General features: G+C 39.4%; 1 protein-coding gene across 4 annotated transcripts in view; it reads left to right on the top strand.

The window, feature by feature from the left end:
- Nucleotides 1-21,424, top strand: part of LOC103041816 (glutamate receptor ionotropic, NMDA 2B) — a 118,011-nt gene that overhangs the window by 36,024 nt on the left and 60,563 nt on the right. For all 4 annotated transcript variants that reach the window (XM_049475777.1, XM_049475775.1, XM_049475776.1 and 1 more), the window contains one exon: nucleotides 3,159-3,749. In XM_049475777.1, the coding sequence (XP_049331734.1) occupies nucleotides 3,159-3,749 (591 nt within the window). The remainder of the gene's footprint in view (nucleotides 1-3,158; nucleotides 3,750-21,424) is intronic.

Here is a 21,424-nt window from a genome sequence, read left to right as displayed (position 1 = left end):
ACTTGTTTTCTTTGCATTATTTGAAGTCTGAAATCTCTGTTTTGTTAATTTAAGCATTTTTCATTTTCTGCAAATAAATGCTCTAAATGAAAATATATTAATTGTATTTGTATTTGGAATTAAAACTGAAGTGATCTTTTAATTTTTCCCAGAACTGTACATATATATATATAGCCTTTAAAATATGCCAGACTAGATAATAAACTGGAATTGAACTGGATTATACAGTGGACTTTACAAAGCACATTTAATCCAGACTGTTCATATCAGATAAACAGATAATATATTAAAGTTTGATAAATATCAAATAAGAAAATGAACTTAAAATGAAATTTACAGAGAAAAGGATGATCTTTTACCAGCTGGGCTCTAAAACACAAAACCTTCTCAGCATTTACAGTCTAGAACACTTATGTGTGTGTGTGTGTGTGTGTGTGTGTGTGTGTGTATGTGTGTGTGTGTCCATCAACTGTGTATGGAGAGGCCTATTTTAATTGTTGCCATGGAAACTGAGTGCTGCTGGAAAAGTAGCGACTCAAAGAGCATTCACCTCTCTCTCTCTCTCTCTCTCTCTCTCTCTCTCTTTTTCTCTCTATCTATCTTTCCCACTCTTTCTCTATGTCCCTCTCACCCCCTTCATATATATACCCCCCCCACTCTCTCTCTCTCCCGCTCTCTCTCTCCCTCTTTCCTCCTGTCTCTTTATCCTCCTCCTCCTCCTCCTCCTCCTCCTCCCTCTCTCTCTCTGTCCCTCTTACACCTGTTCTGGTCTGCTCATGTACATATCATTCAGTCCTCTTCATCTTCATCCTCTTCCTCCTCCTAATCTCTCTCTCTCTCTCTCTCTCTCGCTCTCTCTCCCGTCCCTTATCTAAGTGTGAAATTGACAATTAACACTTAGACCTGTAATTAGCGCTTACAGACCTTCAACAATTAGTCCCCTAAAGAGACCATATACACACTTTCTCTCTCTCTCTCTTTCTCCTTCTGCTCTCTCTTTCTCTCTCTCTCTCTCTCTCTCTCTCTCTCTGTCCTGGGGGAGAGTTTATATCATCTATAATAACCACCATTAAGACACTCCACATCAAATATTGATCTGTGTGAGTGTGTGTGAGAGCGAGACAGATAGAGAGAGTGTGTGTGTGTGTGTGTGTGTGTGCATACAGTCTGTTTTACTTATGCAGTATTTATGTGTGTTACACACACCCTGTTAACCTCACTCTGTCGACCCTCTCTCTCTCTTACTACCGTAAACCCACAGTAAGTGATATAGCTCTGCTGCTGCATGATACTCCCTCACGGGACCAGCGTGCAGGACAGTGGGGGGTTGGGAAAGTGAGGTGCAGGACAGTGGATGTGTGGGACAGTGGGGGGTGGGAAAGTGAGGTGCAGGACAGTGGATGTACAGGACCGTGGGGGGTTGGAAAGTGAGATGCAGGACAGTGGGTGTGTGGGACAGTGGGGGGTTGGAAAGTGAGATGCAGGACAGTGGGTGTGCGGGACAGTGGGTGTGCAGGACAGTGGGTGTGTGGGACAGTGGGGGGTGGGAAAGTAAGTTGCAGGACAGTGGGATTCAGGACAGTAGGCATGTGGGACAGTGGGCGTGATTGACTATGTGGTGCAGGACAGTGTGCATGAGGGACAGTATGGTGCAGGACAGTGGGCATGTGGGACAGTTGACATGAAGGACAGGAGTATGAGGGACAGTGTGGTGCTGGACAGCGGGGATAAGGGACAGTGTTGTGCAGGACAGCGGGGATGAGGGACAGTGTGGTGCAGGACAGCAGGGATGAGGGACAGTGTGGTGCAGGACAGTGGGGTTGAGGGACAGTGTGGTGCAGGAGAGTGGGCGTGGGGGACAGTGGGGGCGTGGGAAAGTGAGGTGCAGAACAGTGGGATGAGAGATGGCAAGCATGTAGGGACAGTGGGCATAAGGGACAGTGTGGTGCAGGACAGTGGGCATGTGGGACAGGGGTATGAGGTACAGTGAGGTGCAGGACAGTGGGCATGTGGGACAGGGGCATAAGGTTCAGTGGGGTGCAGGACAGTGGGCGTGTGTGAGAGTGGGCTTTAGGGACAGTATGGTGCAGAACAGTGGGCGTGTGGGAGAGTGGGCATGAGGGACAGTGTAAGTAAGTGTTCACTCCAGTAGCCCCACCCACTTTTTATCAATGCAATGTATGTGTGAATGCTGAGCTTCCGTTCTGAGTGTGTCAGCTGCGTCAGAGCAGGTGCTGATCACACCTGAGTGAACAGGTGCACTTTTACCTTTACAGGATGCCAGATTAGATTACACACTTTACAAAACACCGGATTAGATTACACACTTTACAAAACACTGGATTAGATTACACACTTTACAAAACACCAAATTAGATTACACACTTTACAAAACACCAGATTAGACAACACACTTTACAAAACGGCAGATTAGATTACACACTTTACAAAACACCAGATTAGATTACACACTTTACAAAACGGCAGATTAGATTACACACTTTACAAAACACCAGATTAGATTACACACTTTACAAAACACCAGATTAGATAATAAACTTCACAAAACACCAGATTAGATTATACACTTTACAAAACGGCAGATTAGATAATACACTTTACAAAACACCAGATTAGATTACACACTTTACAAAACACCAGATTAGATAATAAACTTCACAAAACACCAGATTAGATTACACACTTTACATAACACCAGAAAAATGCCAGAGTAGATAACATAATTTACAAATAAATAGATTAGGTAACGCACTTTACAAAACGCCAGATCAGAGAACACACTTTACAGACCACCAGATTAAACAACACACTTTATAAAACACCAGTTTAGATTACGTAATTTACAAAAAAAACACACTTTATAAAACACCAGATTACACAACACACTTCTGAAAAGCCCAAATCAGATAACACACTACAAAAGGCAAGATTAGATGACACACCCCCTCAGAACCCCTGATCACACAACACACTTACTAACTGAATACCATATTAGACAAGACACTTAACAAAAAGTCAGTTTATATATAACAAATTACAAAAGGCCAGATTAGACAACACAATTTACAGAATGCCAGATTAGATTACACAGTGATTTTTTTTAAATATATATATTTTGTCTCTGTTGGTTTCTGCAGGTTTTTCTGGCCTCCTCGTCCACCATGCTGGTTTGCGGTCACTGTGGCTCGTCTCTGCCTCGTCAGGAGAAAAGGGCGTGTCCTCTTTCTCTTACCCCGTCTCCTGCTCCTTTCCGCCTCTGGCCCCGCCTCTCTCTGATCCAGCTCCTCCTTTTGTGCCTTCTGCTGCTGCCCCCAGGTGGTCAGTCCAGAAGGGACCGAGGGGGCGGAGGGGGTGTGGCCCACTACCTCCCCGGGGCAGGCCATGAGCTGCTGGGGGTTGGGCCTAAACTGCTGCAGGGTCTGAGCATCGCTGTGGTTCTGGTGGGGAACTCCAGTGAGGTGGCGATGGCCAGCGCCCGTGACAAAGACGACTTCGCCCACACCCCTCTGGCCCCCAGCGTGGAGATGCTGACCATGAACGAAACCGACCCCAAGAGCATCATCAAGAGCATCTGTGACCTGATGACGGACCACTGGTTACAGGGCGTCGTGTTTGGAGACGACACCGACCAGGAGGCCATCGCTCAGATACTGGACTTCATCTCCGCCCAAACGCACATCCCCATTCTGGGGGTCAAAGGAGGATCCTCTATGATCATGGCTGCTAAGGTAAAGAAGCGTTTTCATGTTCTTGTCTTTGTGACACCACCCTGCCAGCCTATAGCAGTTTAGCCCCGCCCATTTAGCCTACAGCGATCTAGCCTCACCCATTCAGTCTACAACAATATAACCATACCTGATCTGTCTAAAGCAGGTTAGCCCCACCCATTCAGTTTTCAGTGGTCTAGCTTCACTTATTCAGTCTACAGAAGTTTAGCTCCACCCAATCAGCCGACAGCAGTTTAGCACCACCCATTCAGCCTACAGTAGTTTACAGTGGTCTAGCTTTTAACTCATTTAGTCTACAGAAGTTTAGCTCCACCCAATTAGCATACAGGCTTTTAGCCCCACCCATTAAACCTACAGCAGTTTAGCCCCACCCATTTAGCCTACAGCAGTTTAGCTCTGCCTAGTACAGTGGTTTAGCTTCACCTATTTAGTCCATAGCAATATAACCCCACTTATTCTGTCTATAGTAGTTTAGCCCCACCTATTCAGTCTACATATGTTCAGCTCCACCCATTAGTCCACAGAGGTCTAGCTTCACCCCTTCAGTCTACATTAGTGTAGCTCTACCCATTCAGCCTACAGCAGTTTTGCCTTAACCATATAGCCCACAGCAATTTAACCTCACCCATTTAGCCGTTAGCAGTTTAGCAGCTCTGCTTAGTCAGACTACAGTGGTCTAGCTTCACCCACTCAGCCTACAGCAATTTAACCCCACCTATTCAGCCTAGATAAGTTTAGCTCCACCCATTAGTCCACAGAGGTCTAACTTTACCCATTCAGTCTACGTTAGTATAACCCCACCTATTCAACCTACAGAAATATAACCCCACCCATTCAGCCTACAACAGTTTAGCTGTGTCTAGTCAGACTATAGTGGTCTAGCTTCACCTATTCAGCCTATAGTCAGACTACATTGGTCTAGCTACACCCAAACAATCTACATCTGTATAAACCCACCCATTCAGCCTACATAAATTAAGCTCTGCCTAGTCAAACTTCATTGGACTAGATTCACCCATACAGTCTACATCAGTATAACCCCACCCATTCAGTCTACATCAATTGAACCTCACCCATTCAATAAACAGCAGTTTAACCCAACTAAACAGTAGTTTACTGGGAGAAGGTCCTTTCTAATGAAGCTTACTGGTTCTTATTTCTTTACAGTGGTGGCAGTAGCAGCCGGGGTCGATCACATGACTAAACACAAATATATCAATGCTATGTAGTGTCCAAACCGAGCAGTGATTCTTTACCAGTTTCTTTTGTTTTTATGAAATAATGATAATGGGAAAATTTGATTACCGTATTTTTCGGACTATAAGGCGCACTTAAAAACTTTTAATTTTCACAAAAATTGACAGTGCGTCTTATAATACGGTGCGCCTTTTGTATGGATTTTACTCGTCAGGTTGTAAGGAGCAGTAAACACACACTCCGTGCAGCGTTATAGAGAGTTTCAGTGCTATACAGAGTCCAGAGCCGTGCAGCTCCGAGGCTGGAGCAGCAAATAGCATTAGCTAGATGCTAACCGCTAAGCTAGCTAGCTTATTCACTGAGATCAGTATTATCTAAATTTTACTCGTCAGGTTGTAAGGAGCAGTAAACACACACTCCGTGCAGAGCCATGCCGCTCCGAGGCTGGAGCAGCAATAGCATTAGCTAGATGCTAACCGCTTAGCTAGCTAGCTTTTTCACTGTTCAGAGATCAGTATTTTCTAAATTTAGCACTTTTAATACTGCTGGAGCAGTATTATTAGAGTTAGATGCTAATCGCTAAGCGTTCACCGTTCAGAGGTGAGTTATCGGCCTGTAAGTCTGTGCTGCTTTGCCTGGCTAGCATTAGCTAGATGCTAAGCGCTAACTCTCTCAGAGGTGAGTTTTATCAGCCTGTAATCTGCTTGTTTACCGTGTTAAAACAAGCTACGGGGGACGAATCGCTAGCTAATATCTCACTGTCTTACCAGAACACGCAGGATTACTCAGTGTAACGCTGTCGTTTAAGTTTGGGTTAACTTTACTAGTTTAGGTGACTAGCTAGCGTGCTAGCGGATAGCTATGCTAACGCTGGTGCAGCAAGCCTTAGTGGACATCTGGAAATCTAAGCTTACTGTAAATAAACTGAAGCACGTTACTCACCCAAATAAACAGTTTTCAGGAGAGGAATCTGTGTAGATTAATATCCAGCACTCGTTTGACTTTGAAAGAGCTAGATTTGTATACTGAGACGCTCCACCGGCAAGCGACCACCCCCGGTGGGGGAAGGGAAACATGGCACCACCCCTGTTCACTTTGATATAGGCACCCTTTCTAGTGTCACTTAACGCGCCTTATAATGCGATGCGCCCTATGTATGGAAAAATAGCAGAAAATAGGCGTTCTTTGATAGTGTGTCTTATAATACGGTGCGCCTTATAGTCCGAAAAATACGGTAGATTAAATTAGATTCAACTTTATTGTCATTGTGCAGAGTACAGGTACAGAGCCAGTCAAATTCAGTTTTAAAACATCTAACCAGAAATGCAATATACAGTGTTGTTCACATGAAGTATCCATGACAGGTGGTGCACTGCGTAGTAATAAATATATAAATGAGGTATACATAAATATATATAAATGAGATGTATACTTTACAGTCATTAGAGAAATGCAGTATGCATGTACTAGGAGCAGCAGTGCATTTGGTTTGAGAGGTTTGAACTGTAAGAGCAGTGCAAGTAGTCTGGAATATACAGAGTGGAACATGGTGGAAACATAATGGAACATCTGAAATTTACTTTGGGAATTATTTTTTGCCGCACAGCACTCTGAGTCAGGTATTAGGCTGTTCATTCACAAGCACTAGGGGTAATGCGTTTCTGTGAGGAGCTTTTTTGACATTTTGCTTCCATTCACCACCATTCTACACTATTCTAACTTATTCTAAAAATGCATTTTGGGAGGACTCTCCGAAAAAAACACTCCTCAGAGTCTGATCAGACAGTTACCTCAGGTGCTCCTCTAGCGCATAGGAATCCATCTCAGATTTTAGATCTTTAGAGCTTTATGAACGAAGAATTCAGCTTCAGTTCAAAAATCATTTTTTTATAACTGTATGTATGTGTGTGTGTGTGTTCTCTCAATACTGCTGATGTAACTGGATTCTACATGTAAAGAGAAATGCAGATCTGTTCAGCTGCAGCGATGAGAGAGACTGTGTGTGTGTGTGTGTGTGTGATTTTTTTTGTGTGTGTGTGTGTGTGTGTGAATGAAGCTCTGTGTGCTGGAATCTTTAGCGGAAATGCTGTGAGTCAGAAACACCCACACACACACACAAACACACTGCACAGACTGCAGTCCAAATACACTGCAGTTACATACTACAGCACACACACACACACACACAAAAACACACACACAGTCTCTCTGTTGGTTCATTGTGTTGGCTGCTTAATTTCAAAATGATCAGCACTCAGTGAACTGTGTTTGTGTGCGTGGGGGGGGGGGGAGGTTGGTGGTGGTTGGGGGGTTACAGACACCAGCACAGTTGGTGTTGGGTAGCTGAGGGAGTGGGTTATCTGCAGTATTTTGACCTTCACTGTGCACGGTGAATATTAAAGAATATATTATTAGAAAGGTGTGAGGGGACTGTAGGCTCAGTTGTGTCCTGTGTGAGAGGACTACAGGCTCAGGGATGTCGTGTGTGAGAGGACTACAGGCTCAGGGATGTCATGTGTGTGAGGAATTTAGGCCCAGGTAGTGTTGGGCGGTGTGACCAAAAATGTATATCACAGTATTTTTCAAGATTCTGGCGGTTTTACAGTATGTCACGGTATTTCTATTATTTTAGAATGTATTTATTTTTACATATATATTTTTTGCATCACTGGAATATATAAAACAACTTTAACCAGCTACCTTTTCAAAACTAAATATTTTAAGTAGTGCCATAAATGGCCACTATAAATGGTCTTAAAATACTAAAAATGTAAGTGTTCAAGGAGATATTTCTCAAAAGCTCTATTGCACGTAAAACACACGTTTAATATTAATTTACACCGTTGCATTTTTTCTTCAGTCAACAAATAAATTATCCTTCAAGCTACAAGTATTAATATATATTTAAAAGGGCTATAGTTGCTGCTCTTGAAGTTTATTTGCACCTCGTATCCAGAGTTTCACAAAGTTTTACTTGTGCTGAATAAATGATTCTGTACCCAGGACCGATTCTGGGCTCGTCTGGGGGAGGAGAGATACTTTTCTCTGAGCTGTAGTCTCAGGTCTGTCAGGTGACTGTCCTAAATGTACCTCAGCACTGCTGCCTGTTATCGTACTAGGAATGTCCTCAATTCGATCATGTGATTGGAAATCATTTAATTGTTTTTTAATAGGTCGGAATCAGGTAGAAAAGATCTGTATCTTTTATTTTTCTTCATCAAAAATTAGCATTAGATTATGTTCCACACGCACATGCTGTAAACACTATACACATTCCCGCAAAGCAGAGAGTATGCGAATAAACTAGTAGCCAGTAGGGGTGGGCAATATTATATCGTATACAATATATCGTGACACACAAATATCATGATATTAAAAATCCATATCGTGATAATAGGGCTGTTCTGTCTTAAAAGTAGTCTATTATTTACTGTGCAGCTTTAGGTGTATTTACTGTATAATTGTTTTAGTTTGCAGTTTATATGCATGCATTAAATGTTCTGCAATATTTTTTGCTGAATTATATTATTTTATGCTATATTATTTATTTTGCCACATTATGATTATACTGTTATACTGTTATACTATATTCCTGAAATGAGTTAATTATTTTAGTTTTCCTATATCGCCAAGTATATCGTTACACAAAAATACCCTGAAATATCCTGATATTATTTTAGAGCCATATCGCCCACCCCTAGTAGCCAGTAGACTAGTAGTGCTAGTCGTGTCATTAAGGCTCTAACGTGTATATTCATTGTGAAGAAATAGTGACGTATTCTTTTTTCCCACTAAACAGTTAGTCACAGCACTTCTTACACACTTCTCTCCCTCCGTGAGTGTCTGCACGTGTATCGGATCGGGCTCTGTATCAGCAAATACTCAATCGAGTGATTTGGACTCAGGAACAAAAAATGTGATCAGGACATCCCTAAGTCATACACTTACCTTAGTAGTCCTATTCTATTTAAGTATTTACCTCAGTAGTGCAGGTCTGTGAGAGTCTCTGTTTTCAAAAAAAGAGAGAAAAGACAAAGTGTTTTTTTGTTATTGTTGTTAAAATGTTGTTGGGTGGTTCCTATAATCGCCCTTTTGGATGTTAAGATGTTGCTAGGAGTGTACAACACATGAGTGTACACACATTTGGCCACATTCTGGCATTTATTCCTGTGGGGAAACCTGTTGTTATGCAGAAATGTTCGGGAAGTGAGAGACAGAATCCTATACGTCCTCTGAGAAAATTACAGGCTGAATTACCTACTGTTTTTCACTGTATTTATGTCCCGTCCGGACGCACATCTTTGAGTTTCGTCACCTGGCGTTTAATAAAATAGCTATTTGTCCACTGCCACGCACCGTAATTACACTTTGGGTGCGCGTTTCCACAGAGATCCAGGTAAACACAACAGCGAGTGGAAATGGAGGAGCTACTGAACGTGATGTCGTGACAGAGAAAGCCAAAAAACTCATTGGTCCTCCTGTTTTTTCAATTGCAGTCCGGATGCAAGAGTTTTATCACTAAGTAAAAGTGTGAAATATTTTTTTTTACAGACGTCCCCCCGAGAGAAATTAATCCCGTCCAGATAGGGCTCTAAACGCAGTTAGCCGTGACGGGGTCAGTGGTTTCAATATGTCCAGCCTGTCTACACATTTAAGGCGGCATCAGCCTAAAACTTCAGTATGAAGTTGTGCCACATCTTTATGAACAGGAAAATTGTTAAAGAATTATCCAAGACATTTTATGTTGCCTTAAACACAGGTGTGTGGACAGGCAAGGCAGTGGAGAGATAAATATCTATGTCTGCTCACAGCAGAGTGGTTGGGGCAGAGTCTGGTGCTACAGACACGCCCCCTCTATGCAAGACACACAGGCAAAAATGTGGTGTAGGTACTAAAAGGAGCAGTTTAATTAGGGCTTTCCACATTAATGTGTTAACGCATGCAGATAATCTGGAAACTTAAATGTGTTATTTTTTTTATCGTGTGACAAAATGAACAGAGCCAAAAATGAACAGAGCCAAATATTAGTGTTTCTATGGCAAATGTAATTGTTTCTAAGGAGAATCTAAGTGTTTCTAAGGCAGATCTAAGAGTTTCTAATGCAGATCTAAGTGTTTCTAAGGCAAATATAAGTGTTTCTAAGGAGAATCTTAGTGTTTCTAAGGCAGATCTAAGAGTTTCTAATGTAAATCTAAGTGTTTCTAAGGCAAATATAAGTGTTTCTAAGGAGAATCTAAGTGTTTCTAAGGCAGATCTAAGAGTTTCTAATGTAAATCTAAGTGTTTCTAAGGCAAATATAAGTGTTTCTAAGGAGAATCTAAGTGTTTCTAAGGCAAATATAAGTGTTTCTAAGGAGAATGTAAGTGTTTCTTAGGCAGATCTAAGTGTTTCTAATGCAAATCTAAGTATCTCTAAGGCAAATGTGTTTCTAAGGCGAATCTAAGTGTTTCTAAGGCAAATGCAAGTGTTTCTAAGTCAAATCTAAGTGTTTCTAAGAAGAATGTAAGTGTTTCTAAGGCAAATCTAAGTGTTTCTAAGGAGAATCTAAGTGTTTCTAAGGCAAATATAAGTGTTTCTAAGGAGAATGTAAGTGTTTCTCAGGCAAATATAAGTGTTTCTAAGGAGAATCTAAGTGTTTCTAAGGCAGATCTAAGAGTTTGTAATGTAAATCTAAGTGTTTCTAAGGCAAATGCAAGTGCAAATGCAAATGCAAATGCAAATGCAAATGCAAGAATCTAAGTGTTTCTAAGGCAAATATAAGTGTTTCTAAGGAGAATGTAAGTGTTTCTCAGGCAAATATAAGTGTTTCTAAGGAGAATCTAAGTGTTTCTAAGGCAGATCTAAGAGTTTGTAATGTAAATCTAAGTGTTTCTAAGGCAAATGCAAGTGTTTCTAAGGAGAATCTAAATGTTTCTAAGGCAGATCTAAGAGTTTCTAATGTAAATCTAAGTGTTTCTAAGGCAAATATAAGTGTTTCTAAGGTTTCTAAGGAGAATCTAAGTGTTTCTACGTGTTTTTAAGTCACATCTAAGTGTTTCTAAGGCAGATCTAAGTGTTTCTAATGCAAATCTAAGTATCTCTAAGGCAAATGTGTTTCTAAGGCGAATCTAAGTGTTTCTAAGGCAAATGCAAGTGTTTCTAAGTCAAATCTAAGTGTTGCTAAGAAGAATGTAAGTGTTTCTAAGGCAGATCTAAGTGTTTCTAAGGGGAATCTAGGTGTTTCTAAGGCAGATCTAAGTGTTTCTAAGGAGAATCTAAGTGTTTCTAAGGCAAATCGAAGTGTTTCTAAGGAGAATCTAAGTGTTTCTAAGGCAGATCTAAGAGTTTCTAATGCAGATCTAAGAGTTTCTAATGCAAATCTAAGTGTTTCTAAGGAGAATCTAAGTGTTTCTAAGGCAGATCTAAGAGTTTCTAATGTAAATCTAAGTGTTTCTCAGGCAAATATAAGTGTTTCTAAGGAGAATCTAAGTGTTTCTAAGGCAGATTTAAGGGTTTGTAATGTAAATCTAAGTGTTTCTAAGGCAAATAAAAGTGTTTCTAAGGAGAATCTAAGTGTTTCTAAGGCAAATGCAAGTGTTTCTAAGTCAAATCTAAGTGTTGCTAAGAAGAATGTAAGTGTTTCTAAGGCAGATCTAAGTGTTTCTAAGGGGAATCTAGGTGTTTCTAAGGCAGATCTAAGTGTTTCTAAGGAGAATCTAAGTGTTTCTAAGGCAAATCGAAGTGTTTCTAAGGAGAATCTAAGTGTTTCTAAGGCAGATCTAAGAGTTTCTAATGCAGATCTAAGAGTTTCTAATGCAAATCTAAGTGTTTCTAAGGAGAATCTAAGTGTTTCTAAGGCAGATCTAAGAGTTTCTAATGTAAATCTAAGTGTTTCTCAGGCAAATATAAGTGTTTCTAAGGAGAATCTAAGTGTTTCTAAGGCAGATTTAAGGGTTTGTAATGTAAATCTAAGTGTTTCTAAGGCAAATAAAAGTGTTTCTAAGGAGAATCTAAGTGTTTCTAAGGCAGATCTAAGAGTTTCTAATGTAAATCTAAGTGTTTCTAAGGCAAATATAAGTGTTTCTAAGGAGAATCTTAGTGTTTCTAAGGTTTCTAAGGAGAATCTAAGTGTTTTTACGTGTTTTTAAGTCACATCTAAGTGTTTCTAAGTCAAATCTAAGTGTTTCTAAGGAGAATGTAAGTGTTTCTTAGGCAGATCTAAGTGTTTCTAATGCAAATCTAAGTATCTCTAAGGCAAATGTGTTTCTAAGGCGAATCTAAGTGTTTCTAAGGCAAGTGCAAGTGTTTCTAAGTCAAATCTAAGTGTTTCTAAGAAGAATGTAAGTGTTTCTAAGGCAAATCTAAGTGTTTCTAAGGAGAATCTAAGTGTTTCTAAGGCAGATCTAAGAGTTTCTAATGCAGATCTAAGAGTTTCTAATGCAAATCTAAGTGTTTCTAAGGAGAATCTAAGTGTTTCTAAGGCAGATCTAAGAGTTTGTAATGTAAATCTAAGTGTTTCTAAGGCAGATCTAAGAGTTTCTAATGTAAATCTAAATGTTTCTCAGGCAAATATAAGTGTTTCTAAGGAGAATCTAAGTGTTTCTAAGGCAGATCTAAGAGTTTGTAATGTAAATCTAAGTGTTTCTAAGGCAAATAAAAGTGTTTCTAAGGAGAATCTAAGTGTTTCTAAGGCAGATCTAAGAGTTTCTAATGTAAATCTAAGTGTTTCTAAGGCAAATATAAGTGTTTCTAAGGAGAATCTAAGTGTTTCTAAGGCAGATCTAAGATTTTCTAATGCAGATCTAAGAGTTTCTAATGCAAATCTAAGTGTTTCTAAGGAGAATCTAAGTGTTTCTAAGGCAGATCTAAGAGTTTCTAATGTAAATCTAAGTGTTTCTCAGGCAAATATAAGTGTTTCTAAGGAGAATCTAAGTGTTTCTAAGGCAGATTTAAGGGTTTGTAATGTAAATCTAAGTGTTTCTAAGGCAAATAAAAGTGTTTCTAAGGAGAATCTAAGTGTTTCTAAGGCAGATCTAAGAGTTTCTAATGTAAATCTAAGTGTTTCTAAGGCAAATATAAGTGTTTCTAAGGAGAATCTTAGTGTTTCTAAGGTTTCTAAGGAGAATCTAAGTGTTTCTACGTGTTTTTAAGTCACATCTAAGTGTTTCTAAGTCAAATCTAAGTGTTTCTAAGGAGAATGTAAGTGTTTCTAAGGCAGATCTAAGTGTTTCTAATGCAAATCTAAGTATCTCTAAGGCAAATGTGTTTCTAAGGCGAATCTAAGTGTTTCTAAGGCAAATGCAAGTGTTTCTAAGTCAAATCTAAGTGTTGCTAAGAAGAATGTAAGTGTTTCTAAGGCAGATCTAAGTGTTTCTAAGGGGAATCTAGGTGTTTCTAAGGCAGATCTAAGTGTTTCTAAGGAGAATCTAAGTGTTTCTAAGGCAAATCGAAGTGTTTCTAAGGAGAATCTAAGTGTTTCTAAGGCAGATCTAAGAGTTTCTAATGCAGATCTAAGAGTTTCTAATGCAAATCTAAGTGTTTCTAAGGAGAATCTAAGTGTTTCTAAGGCAGATCTAAGAGTTTCTAATGTAAATCTAAGTGTTTCTCAGGCAAATATAAGTGTTTCTAAGGAGAATCTAAGTGTTTCTAAGGCAGATTTAAGGGTTTGTAATGTAAATCTAAGTGTTTCTAAGGCAAATAAAAGTGTTTCTAAGGAGAATCTAAGTGTTTCTAAGGCAGATCTAAGAGTTTCTAATGTAAATCTAAGTGTTTCTAAGGCAAATATAAGTGTTTCTAAGGAGAATCTTAGTGTTTCTAAGGTTTCTAAGGAGAATCTAAGTGTTTTTACGTGTTTTTAAGTCACATCTAAGTGTTTCTAAGTCAAATCTAAGTGTTTCTAAGGAGAATGTAAGTGTTTCTTAGGCAGATCTAAGTGTTTCTAATGCAAATCTAAGTATCTCTAAGGCAAATGTGTTTCTAAGGCGAATCTAAGTGTTTCTAAGGCAAGTGCAAGTGTTTCTAAGTCAAATCTAAGTGTTTCTAAGAAGAATGTAAGTGTTTCTAAGGCAAATCTAAGTGTTTCTAAGGAGAATCTAAGTGTTTCTAAGGCAGATCTAAGAGTTTCTAATGCAGATCTAAGAGTTTCTAATGCAAATCTAAGTGTTTCTAAGGCAAATCTAAGTGTTTCTAAGAAGAATGTTTCTAAGGCAAATCTAAGTGTTTCTAAGGAGAATCTAAGTGTTTCTAAGGCAGATCTAAGAGTTTGTAATGTAAATCAAGTGTTTCTAAGGCAGATCTAAGAGTTTCTAATGTAAATCTAAATGTTTCTCAGGCAAATATAAGTGTTTCTAAGGAGAATCTAAGTGTTTCTAAGGCAGATCTAAGAGTTTGTAATGTAAATCTAAGTGTTTCTAAGGCAAATAAAAGTGTTTCTAAGGAGAATCTAAGTGTTTCTAAGGCAGATCTAAGAGTTTCTAATGTAAATCTAAGTGTTTCTAAGGCAAATATAAGTGTTTCTAAGTCAAATCTAAGTGTTTCTAAGGAGAATGTAAGTGTTTCTAAGGCAGATCTAAGTGTTTCTAATGCAAATCTAAGTATCTCTAAGGCAAATGTGTTTCTAAGGTGAATCTAAGTGTTTCTAAGGCAAATGCAAGTGTTTCTAAGTCAAATCTAAGTGTTTCTAAGAAGAATGTAAGTGTTTCTAAGGCAGATCTAAGTGTTTCTAAGGAGAATCTAAGTGTTTCTAAGGCAAATCTAAGTGTTTCTAAGGAGAATCAAAGTGTTTCTAAGGCAGATCTAAGAGTTTCTAATGTAAATCTACGTGTTTCTCAGGCACATCTAAGTGTTTCTAAGGAGAATCTAAGTGTTTCTAATGTAAATCTAAGTGTTTCTAAGGCAAATATAAGTGTTTCTAAGGAGAATCTAAGTGTTTCTAAGGCAGATCTAAGAGTTTCTAATGTAAATCTAAGTGTTTCTAAGGCAAATATAAGTGTTTCTAAGGAGAATCTAAGTGTTTCTAAGGTTTCTAAGGAGAATCTAAGTGTTTCTACGTGTTTTTAAGTCAAATCTAAGTGTTTCTAAGGCAGATCTAAGTGTTTCTAATGCAAATCTAAGTGTTTCTAAAGCAAATGTAAGTGTTTCTAAGGAGAATCTAAGTGTTTCTAAGGCAAATCTAAGTGTTTCTAATGTAAATCTAAGTGTTTCTCAGGCAAATATAAGTGTTTCTAAGGAGAATCTAAGTGTTTCTAAGGCAGATTTAAGGGTTTGTAATGTAAATCTAAGTGTTTTTAAGGTAAATAAAAGTGTTTCTAAGGAGAATCTAAGTGTTTCTAAGGCAGATCTAAGAGTTTCTAAGGAGAATCTAAGTGTTTCTAAGGCAAATCTAAGTGTTTCTAAGGAGAATCAAAGTGTTTCTAAGGCAGATCTAAGAGTTTCTAATGTAAATCTAAGTGTTTCTCAGGCACATCTAAGTGTTTCTAAGGAGAATCTAAGTGTTTCTAATGTAAATCTAAGTGTTTCTAAGGCAAATATAAGTGTTTCTAAGGAGAATCTAAGTGTTTCTAAGGTTTCTAAGGAGAATCTAAGTGTTTCTACGTGTTTTAAAGTCAAATCTAAGTGTTTCTAAGGCAGATCTAAGTGTTTCTAATGCAAATCTAAGTGTTTCTAAAGCAAATGTAAGTGTTTCTAAGGAGAATCTAAGTGTTTCTAAGGCAAATGCAAGTGTTTCTAAGGAGAATCTAAGTGTTTCTAAGGCAGATCTAAGTGTTTCTAAGGTGAATTATTTTATTCACATTTAAATACCCATTATCAAAAGGATAGTCTTAAAGGGAAAAATCGTGATTAATTACAAAATTCTATCATGATTAGTAAGATCTTTTTTTTTTATTAATTGACACCGCCAGTTTTAATAAATGGAAAGAAAGTTAAATTTGTTGTACCTTTTTTAAAAATCTGATCCAATCTGTCATTTAAAATCTGTGACATGATCTGCGGTCCATTACATATCTAGTAAAAGTGTTTTGGCTGCAGTCTAGAACCTCACTGTGGTTCCCACTTGGTTTCAGTGTGCCCCTATAGTCTCTATAGGTGGTCTACTGATGTAGAAGGGAAACTGATAGGAGGCCCCCTGGTGGTCACAGGGCTGTAAGTGGTCACTTATGTCACTTAGGTACAGCCGTCCCTGCGGAGTGGAAGAGGCTACGTGATGAACCTATGTGATGAGGGTACTATGATGTTGCAGAACATCACACACACACACACACACACAAACACATATGCACAGAATCCTCTGTGTCACTGGTGTGTGCTTAATAGGTTTACCCAGCCTCATGCCAGAGTGTGCCAGAGCAAGCCGTGTTTGTGTGGTGTGTGTGGGGGTGTGTGTTATGTGTGAGGGAGTGTGTGTGTGGTGTAGAGTATGTGTGTGTGAGACAGGGCACAGATGGATGCAGTGAACCCAGGAAGTGCAACACACACCCACACTAGCAAGAGAACTATCACACACACTCTTTAACTCTCTCTACCTCTACCTCTCTTTCTTTCTCACTATCGTCATTCTCTCTCACTCTGTCTCTCTCTCTAGCTCTGTCTCTCTGTCACTATATTCATTCTCTCTATCTCTCTCTCTATATTCATTCTTTTTCTCTGTCTCTCTTGCTTTGTCTATCTATTTAACTCTCTCTGTCTCTCTCTCTTTCACTATTTTTTTTCTCTTTCTCTCTCTCTATATATATCACTTTATTCATTCTCACTCTCTCTCTCTGTCACTATATTCATTCTCTCTCTCTCACTCTCTCTATCTCACTCACTATATTCATTCTCACTCTGTCTATCTATTTAACTCTGTCTCTCAAATTCAAATTCAAAGTTGCTTTATTAGCATGACAAATTTTCACATTTGTATTGCCAAAGCTGTGATTAACAAATATATATATATTCCTGACAAAATTTAACATAAGATAACTGTACAGGTAAATTTGAACACAAGTTTAAGTAAACAATTAAATTAATTATTATAAGAAAAGAAAAAAAAAAAAAAAAAAAAAAAAACATATGATTTATAATAAAGAGTAATAGAGCTTGTAGTTCTGTACAGCAGTGTATCTGTGGTCACTCACTGTCCCTCAGGCTGTGGCAGGCCTGGACGTACTGCGCTGCCAGAGTGCAGCACTCACTGTGTTCCCCCAGCAGGTAGGGGAGTTTTTCTGGATCGGGGATGTTTTTAAATGCAGGTAATTTGTGGGTGAATTTGGTGTAGAATTGGGTTCTAATCTGGGAATATTTGGGACATTCTGTAAGGAAGTGCAGCTCTGTCTCTGGTCTGTTCAGTGGGCAGTGTGGGCACACTCTCTGCTCTTTGGGCAGCCAGGATTTCTTGTGCCTGCCCGTCTCTATGGCCAGGCTGTGGGCACTGAGTCTGTACCTGGTCAGGGTGGACCTCAGTTTGGGGTCAGTCAGGGTGCTCAGGTATTCCGCTGCTCTGTACTGACGGTTTAGGGCCGAATAACACTGTAGTTTACTCTGAGATTTAGTTTGAGTTTCCCAATAGCTGATGTAGTTTTTTTGGAGTTGTTTTGTAATTTGGTTGAATCTGATTGGTGTCTGGTCCTGAGTGTGTGGGGTGTTAGTGTGTGTTAGAGCTGTGTGTGTAAGTGTGTTAATGTGTGTGAGTGTAGAACTGTGCTTCAGGACCAGCTGAGTGAGGGGACTGGTGTCTTTGCTCAACTCTTGGTACTGCAGAGATTTATAATGGTAAGAGTGGGGGTCGCTGTGTTGTAAATGTGTCCAGAATTTGATTGCCCTTTTTTGTATTTTTAAAATCAGTGGAAATTGGCCTAATTCTGCCCTGCATGCATTGTTTGGGGTGTTTCTGTGAACCTTCAGAATAATTTTACAGAATTCTGCATGCAGGGTCTCAATTGGATGTTTGTCCCATTTACTAAATTCTTGGTTTGTAAGCGGACCCCACACTTCACTGCCATAAAGGGCAATAGGTTGAATTACAAACTCAAATATTTTTAACCAAATTCTAATTGGAATTTCTACAGGAATTTGTTGTTTTATGGCGTAGAAAGCTCTGCGTGCTTTTCCTTTCAGTTCATTCACTGCCAATGTAAAGTTTCCAGATGAACTGATTGTAATACCTAAATAATTGTAGTTTTTTGAATATTCAATATTATTTGTACCTAATTTAAATATGTGCTTTTGCCCCTGAGATCTGGATCTTTTTTGAAATACTAAAATATTTGTCTTTTTTAGGTTTACTGCCAGGGCCCAGGTCTGGCAGTACTGCTCCAGCAGGTCCAGGTTCTGCTGTAGACCCTGTTCTGTGGGGGACAGCAGGACCAGGTCGTCTGCGTAGAGCAGGAATTTGATCTCTGAGTCGTGCAGAGTGAGACCCGGGGCTGCAGACTTCTCTAATATTTTTGCCAATTGGTTAATATAAATATTGAATAATGTTGGACTCAAGCAGCAGCCCTGTCTCACTCCGCGCTCCTGAGAGATGGAGTTTGTTTGTTTGCTGCCAATTTTTATTCCGCATCTGTTTCCAGTGTACATTGATTTAATTAGATCATATGTTTTACCCCCTACACCGCTCTCTAGCAGAGTGTATAATAATCCTTGGTGCCAGATTGAATCAAATGCTTTTTTAAAGTCAATAAAACATGCAAAAATTTTGGATTTATTTTGGGTAACATATTTATCAATTAGGGTGTGTAGGGTGTAAATATGATCAGTGGTGCGGAAATTTGGTAAAAATCCAATCTGACTTCTACTCAAGACATTGTGCTCCATAAGGAAGTTTAAAAGTCTAGAATTTAAGATGCTGCACATCAACTTCCCCAGATTACTGTTCACACAGATGCCTCTGTAATTATTGGGGTCGAATTTATCTCCATTTTTAAAGATTGGTGTTATAAGTCCATAGTTCCAGATTTCAGGGAAGTAACCTACACTCAGAACCAGGTTAAATAATTTCACAATTGCCAGCTGTAATTTAGAACTTGAACTTTTTATCATTTCATTTAGTATGCCGTCTGGCCCACTTGCTTTCTTTGGTTTTAGTTTGTTAATCTTTTCTTTAAGTTCCTGCGCAGTAATTGAGAAGTCTAATGGGTTTTGATTGTCTTTAACAGCTAATTCTAGTTCTTTAAGCTTTTTGTTTATATTATTTTGCTGTGGATTTGAATTTGTCTCTATTTTTCTGAAAAGTGTCTGGAAGTGGTTCGTCCAAATATCTCCATTTTGTATAGCCAATACTTCACGGTCTCTTTTTTTAAGGTTGTTCCAGTTTTCCCAAAATTGATTGGTTTTGATTGACTCCTCAATTAGTGTCAGTTGTTTGTGAGTGTGCTGGGCTTTTTTGGTTCTGAGTGTACGTTTATACTGTTTTAATGTCTCACAGTAAAGAAGGCGTATGTGGGTGTTTTTTGGGTCACGGTGCTTTTGATTTGATAATTTCCTTAGTTCCTTACGTATGTTTTGGCACTCCTGGTCAAACCAGTTATCTTCTTTTTTAAGCTTAGGTTTTGATGTATTAATAATTTTTAATTTAGCCTTTTCTGATGTGTTTTTGAATATTGTATTTAGATTTTTTACTGCCAGATTGACTCCTTCTTTACTGTGATAATATATGGTATCCAGAAAGGTGTCTAACTGAGTTTGAATTTCTTGGGTGCTGATTGTTTTCTGGAACTCTTCTGTGCTGTTTTGGGCCCATCTGTATGGTCTCCGGATGTTGTACAGCTTGCTGGGCTGAGTGTGTGCTGTGCTGTTAGTCTCTGTCCTTTTAATGAACACAGTAATTTGACTGTGATCAGACAGAGGGGTTAGTGGTTTTACAGTGAATGCACTGAGAGAGAAAGGATCTAAATCTGTGATCATGTAATCTACTGTACTGTTCCCAAGAGGTGAGCAAAATGTGTATCTTCCTAAAGAGTCCCCTCGTGTCCTACCGTTGACAATGTACAGACCCAGGCTTTGACAGAGCTGCAGGAGGTCTCTTCCGTTTCTGTTTACTACGCTGTCATGGCTGTTTCTGGGGAGGTAAAAAGAATTATTGTTAATAAGATATGATAAGTTAGAATGATCTTTTTGTGAGGGTATAAAGTCAGGCTGTGTCCCTGTTCTGGCGTTCAGGTCCCCACACACAAGCACATTTCCCTGGGCCTGGAAATGGCACACCTCCTTCTCTAGCTCAGAAAACATGTCTTCGGTGTAGTATGGGGACTCTGGGGGAGGAATGTAAATGGCACAGAGGAAGATGTCCTTCTTTGAGCCGATTACAGTGTTTCTGATTTTAATCCAAATATGATATTTCCCTGTTTTTAGAATTTCTATAGCTAAATGAAGATTTGATTTGTACCACATTATTATCCCCCCTGAGCGTCTACCCTGACGTATTGTGCTCAGCTTCTGTGGGGGTACTATAATTTCTCTGTACTCTTTAGGACAGTGAGTGACCATCTCAGCCTTACACCATGTCTCCTGTAGGATTACGATGTCAAGGTCTTTGATACAGTCTAGAAAGTCTCTGTTTAGACTTTTTAGGCCAAAGGCTGATGAGTTTAAGCCTTGGATATTCCACATACATATTGAAAATGATGCCATAGTTTTCCTTCTTATTTTTTCAGTTAAAATGAGAGACACATAAACATTAAATTTGTAAATGATCTGTGTACATGAGAGAATTATACACCATTCAATCAAGTGCTAAAACATGAACATGAACATTTTTTTTTAATTATATTTTTCTGCTCTTTTTTTAGTTTTTGTAGTTCCTACACAAGTCTGGTGCAGATATATTGCAGTAATTGCTTGATCTCACCCATGTCCTTTTTGGTGTGGGTTCCTTTGAGAGCATCTGCGTAGCTGCACTGTTGCTGTGGGTTGTGAGTCTGGGGCAGTGGGGCTTCTGTAGCTCTGCTCTCTGGTTGGTTCTGGTGGGTTGATGAAATTGGTGGGTGGTGGGGCTTTGCTTTGGGTGGTGAAGGCCGGGGTGCAGGTCTGGCAGGTGGGACATGCTGAGATGACTGAGGTAAGTTGAGCTGGTATCGCTGGAGTCCAGGCGGTGGCCTTTGGGGGGGTTTACGTGTGGGTGGGCTCCTTGTGATTGTGTGGAACCTTTGCATTGCTGCATGCTCTCCTTCTCTGTACATGGGTTTAGGACCTACATGTCTTTGTCGACCCAGTGCCACGTCTTTCAAAGTTTTGGCAAATTCTTTAACAGTGTTTCTGTTTAAGTGCACGTGATCATAAAGATGATGGGGGCCGATGTTGGAGTGGTGGGCCAGGTGCACATTAGGGATCAGGGAACATCCTCTTGAAATTTCAGCATTGACTTTCTGGATGGTGGCTGGATGAAAGTCCTTGCGAGGAAGGAGGGTGGAGACTATGATCTTGGCACTGGGGAAGTTTTCTGCAGCTCTCTGTGCTACTCTACACACTAATCCACCAACTCTCTCCTGCTCAGCTCTAAGGTCGTTTGTGCCTGTATGAAT

This window comes from Astyanax mexicanus, chromosome 3, assembly GCF_023375975.1.
Source record: "Astyanax mexicanus isolate ESR-SI-001 chromosome 3, AstMex3_surface, whole genome shotgun sequence".
Classification (NCBI taxonomy): domain Eukaryota; kingdom Metazoa; phylum Chordata; class Actinopteri; order Characiformes; family Acestrorhamphidae; genus Astyanax; species Astyanax mexicanus.
This window is presented reverse-complemented; position numbering and strand designations above follow the sequence as displayed.